Source organism: Mastacembelus armatus, chromosome 21 (genome assembly GCF_900324485.2).
Source record: "Mastacembelus armatus chromosome 21, fMasArm1.2, whole genome shotgun sequence".
Lineage (NCBI taxonomy): Eukaryota > Metazoa > Chordata > Actinopteri > Synbranchiformes > Mastacembelidae > Mastacembelus > Mastacembelus armatus.
The window spans coordinates 19,850,050-19,856,458 of record NC_046653.1 but is presented as its reverse complement, the minus strand read 5'-3'; the positions used below and the strand labels follow the sequence as shown (position 1 = coordinate 19,856,458).

The window sequence follows — 6,409 nt, the reverse complement described above, 5'->3', positions numbered from 1 at the left end:
GAACATATAAATCAAATAAATCAGAAGTTAATAGAAGAGGAGTTATTCATAAAAACCTAATAAAAATTAAGACCACTCCTCTTATTGAACAGAAAAACAGAACTGTCAAATGTGGATTATTAAATATTAGGTCCCTTTCTTCTAAATCTCTGTTAGTAAATGATTTGATAACTGATCACCAAATTGACCTACTTTATCTTACTGAAACCTGGTTACAGCAGGATGAATATGTCAGTCTGAATGAATCAACCCCCCTCAGTCATAAAAATTATCATGTTCCTAGAAGCACAGGTTGAGGTGGAGGAGTAGCTGCAATCTTCCAGTCAAACTTATTATTAAACTTTCATCCTCAGAACAGTTATAACTCATTTGAGAGCCTCACTCTTAGTCTCTCACATACAAACTGGAAAACACAAAAACCAGTTCTACTTGTCATTTTGTACCGTCCACCTGTTCCATACTCAGAGTTTTTAACTGAATTCCCTGACTTCCTGTCTGATTTAGTGCTTAGATCAGATAAAGTCATTATAGTGGGAGATTTTAACATTCATGTAGATGTTGAAAATAACAGCCTCAGCATTGCATTTAATTCTATATTAGATTCAATTGGTTTCATTCAAAACGTTAATAAACCCACCCACTGTTTCAATCACACCCTTGATCTTGTTCTGACCTATGGCATCGAAATTGAACATCTAATAATTTTCCCCCCCAAATCCTGTTTTGTCAGATCATTCTTTAATAACTTTCGAATTTAAAATGATGGATCATGCAGCGTCTGGAAGAAAATTCCACTACAGCAGATGTTTATCTGACAACGCTGTTAATAAATTTAAGAAAATGATTCCATCTTTATTTGCATCTATGCCAAGTATAAACATAGTGGAGGGCAGCTGCCTTAATCCTACTCCCTACCAAATTGATCATGTTGTTGATAGCGCTGTAACCTCACTGCGTGAAGCGCTTGATTCTGTAGCCCCTCTGAAAAAGAAATTAGTGAATCAGAGAAGACTAGCCCCATGGTATAATTTACATGTTAGTACCTTAAAGCAGGCATCACGAAGGCTGGAAAGGAAGTGGCGTTCCACAAACTTAGAGGAAATTTTTCTAGCCTGGAAAAACAGTCTACTAACATATAAAAAAGCTCTCCGTAAAGCCAGAACTGCATACTATTCATCACTAATAGAGGAAAATAAGAACAATCCCAGGTTTCTTTTCAGCACTGTAGCCAGGCTGACAAAAAGTCACAGCTCCGTTGAGCCCAGTGTTCCCTTAGCTCTCAGCAGTGATGAATTTATGAGTTTCTTTACAAATAAAATCACAACTATTAGAGATAAAATTCAGCAGATGCTTCCTATACCTGCAATAAATGAATCTTTTACTACAGTAGCTCTTGAATCATCTGTAGGACCTCAGTTATGTTTAGACTGCTTCTCTCCTATAGATCTCTCTGAATTTACATCAGTAGTTGCTTCATCGAAATCATCAACGTGTCTCTTGGACCCCATCCCGACTAGACTGCTTAAAGACACCCTGCCATTAATGAACTCATCTTTATTGGACTTGGTAAATTTATCTCTAGTATCAGGCTACGTACCACAGGCCTTTAAGACTGCAGTAATCAAACCTTTACTCAAAAAGCCTAGTCTTGATCCAGGAGTCTTGGCTAATTATAGAACAATATCCAACCTGCCATTTATTTCTAAATTCCTAGAAAAAGCTGTTGCTAAGCAGCTATCAGACCACTTACACAGGAATGAACTATTTGAAGATTTCCAATCAGGATTTAGAGCACATCATAGTACAGAAACAGCACTGTTGAAAGTTACCAACGATCTTCTCTTAGCCTCAGATAATGGACTCGATACTTGTCCTCCTAGACCTTAGTGCAGCATTCGACACCATTGACCACAACATCTTATTACAGGGACTGGAGCATGTGATTGGTATCAGAGGAACAGCGTTAAAGTGGTTCCAATCCTATTTATCGGACAGATTCCAGTTTGTTCATGTCCATGATGAACCTTCCACACGAACAAAAGTTAGTTATGGAGTTCCACAAGGTTCTGTGCTAGGACCGATTCTGTTCACTCTGTACATGCTTCCTTTAGGATATATCATTAGGAAGCACTCTATTAATTACCACTGCTATGCGGATGACACTCAGTTATATCTATCTATTAAACCTGTTAACACAAACCAGTTAACCAGACTTCAAGCCTGTCTAACTGACATAAAGGCCTGGATGACCAGTAACTTTTTACTTTTAAACTCGGAGAAAACAGAAGTCATTATATTTGGGCCTAAAAATCTCAGAAATAACTTTTCTAAAATTATAGCTACTCTAGATGGCATAGCCCTGGCCTCCAGCACTACTGTAAAAAACCTTGGAGTTATTTTTGACCAGGACATGTCCTTTAACTCACACATAAAACAAATTTCTAGAACTGCATTCTTTCACCTGCGCAACATTTCCAAAATTAGGAACATCCTGTCTCAAAATGATGCAGAAAAACTAGTCCATGCATTTGTTTCCTCAAGGCTAGATTACTGTAACTCATTACTATCTGGATGTCCTAATATCTTAATAAAAAGCCTCCAATTAATCCAGAATGCCGCAGCCAGAGTCCTGACAGGAACTAGCAAGTGAGATCATATTTCTCCTATATTGGCTTCTCTTCATTGGCTCCCTGTAAAATATAGAATAGAATTTAAAATCCTTCTTCTCACATACAAATCCCTTCATAATCAAGCTCCTTCATACCTTAAAGACCTCATAGTACCATATTATCCCAATAGACCACTTCGCTCTCAGAGTGCAGGCCTACTTGTGGTTCCCAGAGTTCTCAAAAGCAGAATGGGAGGCAGAGCCTTTAGCTATCAAGCTCCTCTCCTGTGGAACCAGCTCCCAGCCTGGGTTCAGGAGGCAGACACTCTCTGTACTTTTAAGGCTAGACTTAAAACCTTCCTCTTTGACAAAGCATATAGTTAGGGCTGGCTTCAGGCAACCCTGAACCATCCCTTAGTTAGTTATGCTGCTATAGGCCTAGACTGCCCGAGGACCATCGGTGCACTGAGCTCCCCTACCCTAACCCCCCCCCTTCTCTCCCACCTCATGTATATTCCACCATTGAATGTTACTAACCTTGTGCTCTCTCTCTCCCCTAGTTTGTGCTCTCTCCCTCTCTCTCTGTTCTCTCTGTACCTTCTGCAGGTGTCCCTGGTCCTGGAGCTGTTTATCGCTGATGTGCAGTTACTGGCCCCACCAACTTGCAGTGTCTATTTGTTATTTATTGTTGCTGTTCTTTCCTCTCTCCTCTATCCACTCACCCCAACCGGTCGAGGCAGATGGCCGCCCAAACTGAGCCCGGTTCTGCTGGAGGTTTTTTTCTTCCGTTAAAGGGAGTTTTTCCTCTCCAATGTCACCAAGTGCTTGCTCATAAGGGATTTGTTGGGTTTTTAGTCTTAGTTTTAGTTTTTGTAAAGTGCCTTGAGATGATTTGTATTGTGATTTGGCGCTATACAAATAAAATTGAATTGAATTGAATTGAATTGAAGTGAGCAAACCAATGATGGATCATCAGTGCTCCACACTTGTCAAATTCAAAATTGTTTGCCAGGAGACCTACCACTCTGATTCCCAAAAGACCACTTGAGCTTGATATCCCTTGATATCACTTGATATCCCTCTGGACAGCCAAGGTGGGGGATTGCAGTGCATGAGTCAGTTCCAGGGCACTGTCGCTTATAAAGGAAAGACTTACCCACTCGAAGCATCTTTTCTTCGTGGAAGCATAGTTAATCTCCTAAGCAGGCCGCTGTCTGTGCAGATGAATCTGGTGAGGAGAATGGAAGAAACAGTGTACAGCAGGGGACATAAGCTGGCATACAGTGAGCATGGGACATTAAACACTGAACCAGTGAGAATACAATGGAAAGACAATGTTCAGCTGTACGCCGTACACACATCCCAACACGTACCCCTCCCCATGCTGCAAAAGGTTAAAGAGGAACTCCTAAGGATGTAAATAAACTGCATCATTGATAGGGTGACAGTACCTACTAACTGACAACTTTTGTCTTGTTGACAAAACCATTTTGTAAATAAATTTACTGTTGAGAAGCCCTTTTTCTTTCTCCATTTCTGTTTGCTGCTGCACTCTTGTCTATGGCTGCATTTTCGATTTCCATGGGTCAGACAAGAAATTGCGTTTATAAAATTAGTGCCGTTAAAATGAGTTTGCATTAACGCATTAATTTTGACGTCCCTATTAAATATGAAACCAATTAAACTCTATTTGTATAGCACTTAAACATAACTGAACATTGACCAAAGTACTTCCATAACATAAACAACATAACACTTCCACTGAACAAAGCACCATTGTAGCAACTAAACACAACATCAGTAAATAAACAAAGCCAAATAACTATGAGGTCTCTGGAGTTGTAAGTTGGTGCAGAGTCTAATGAGATCCATGAGGGTGAATCCATTTGATAAAAACATTGCACACACTCAAACCGACCACTGTCCAATCTCTGAGCTTCTGTGCTTGTTAGAGCACACAGGTGCATTTCAAGGTCAGTAACAACTACTGAATAAGACAATCTGATGCAGGTTGTATGACACTTGGGAAAAGTTCTGTACATGTTTCACTGACTAACTCTTTGTTTCAGACATCTTTAATGGATAATAACTTAAATGTGACATATTTAACTCTTGATGGTTATGTGGAAGTTCACAAATACAAATATCTTTATTTTGTGATCATGTTTACAGCATATATTTTAATAATTTGCTTTAATTCTACTATTGTGTGTCTGATAGTGATTCACAAAAACCTCCATGAGCCTATGTACATTTTCATTGCAGCTTTGTTAATGAACTCTGTTCTTCTCAGCACTGCTCTTTACCCAAAGATTTTAACTGATGTTTTATCTGAAAAACAGGTCATATCATATTCAGCATGTCTCTTTCAGTGGTTTATATATTTCTTTCTGGCCCGTTCCGAGTTTTTATTGTTGGCAGCCATGGCCTATGACAGGTATGTGTCTATATGTAAACCTCTGCAGTATCCAACTATCATGACAAAAACAAACATCTGTATTGTCCTGCTTGTAGCTTGGCTTCTGCCTTTTTGTCAGACAGCAGTGCCAGTTGTTCTAAGTGCTGATGCTAAACTCTGTAACTTTAATTTCAAAGGAATCATTTGCAGCAGCACAGTTTACAAGCTTCACTGTGCACTATCCAGAGTATTATATGTATATGGCTTGGTTGCATTGGTAAATCTCATAATTCTCCCTGTACTTTTCATTCTTTTTACCTACATAAGGATATTTATAATCACCTATCGAAGTGGTAGAGAAGTCAGGAGAAAAGCTGCACAGACCTGTTTACCTCACCTGTTTGTTCTAATCAATTATTCATGTTCATTTGGATTTGATATATTTGTAGCTCGACTGGAAACTGATTTTCCAACAACCGTGCGTTTAATTATGACATTACAAGTGATTTTGTATCATCCCATCATTAATCCAATCATTTATGGACTAAAAATGAAAGAAATTTATAAAGAGCTCAGGAAATTGTTCTGTCCAGGTAAAATAATCTAATGTACTAACTGATAACTGTTGTTTAATCATTGCTTTTTTTAATAATAAAACAGTGACATGGTTTTTCTGGTGTGTTAAAGGATTTTTTTTTTATATAAAAACATGTTTTTTTCAATAATGCATAGATGTTTTTTTTTTATTCAAATCACAAGGTAAATTAAAAATTTTCCAGTTTGATTTTAATGAACTACAACAAAATAGAAACATGTTACCAGTAGTGATGTGTGTCTGAGTTTTTGTTTATATAGTTAATAGTTTATTGTGAATATATTTGTTACATGTATGTATAATGAGTCTTTGTTCTTTTTTATGGATTATAAAATATTTTATATAGTCTGTCAATGGTAAAAAAAAATCTGTTGGCAGACAAAAGACTTTCTCTAGATGGGGAATCAATCCCAACAGGGGTGGAGAAGCCAGTCAGAGTTTAGGCAGCTCTAAGTAATAAAGAGCAGGTTTAGGGCCTGAGGCAGCAGGCTATTGATCGTATTCAGAGATCAGACACATCAGGCCTTCCAGGCAAACTCTTACTGTGGTTCCTGCAGTTTGGTCTTTTAGTACAGTTGTTATGGGCCCTTGACAATTTATCATGTACCCACCTCGAAGGCATAGAGGCTAGAGAGAACATTTAGCCTTACATTAGAAGGTGGCTGGGAGCTCCATACTGCCTATACAGCATGTGCCTGTATGGTAAAGGTATTTTGGAGGGCATGTATCATATTGATGTGTTGATTTTATTCAAGTTAGTTTCAGCAAAGCAACAGCAACTTACAGGGGGAAACTGATTATTGAGAAG

At 38.4% G+C, this 6,409-nt stretch overlaps 1 protein-coding gene across 1 annotated transcript; it reads left to right on the top strand.

The window, feature by feature from the left end:
• Window positions 1-4,686: 4,686 nt before the first annotated feature.
• LOC113123001 (olfactory receptor 11A1-like) lies at window positions 4,687-5,613 on the top strand. Its single transcript, XM_026294708.1, has one exon. It carries the CDS (start codon window positions 4,687-4,689, stop codon window positions 5,611-5,613), a length of 927 nt encoding a protein of 308 aa, XP_026150493.1.
• The last annotated feature ends 796 nt before the right edge of the window (window positions 5,614-6,409 follow it).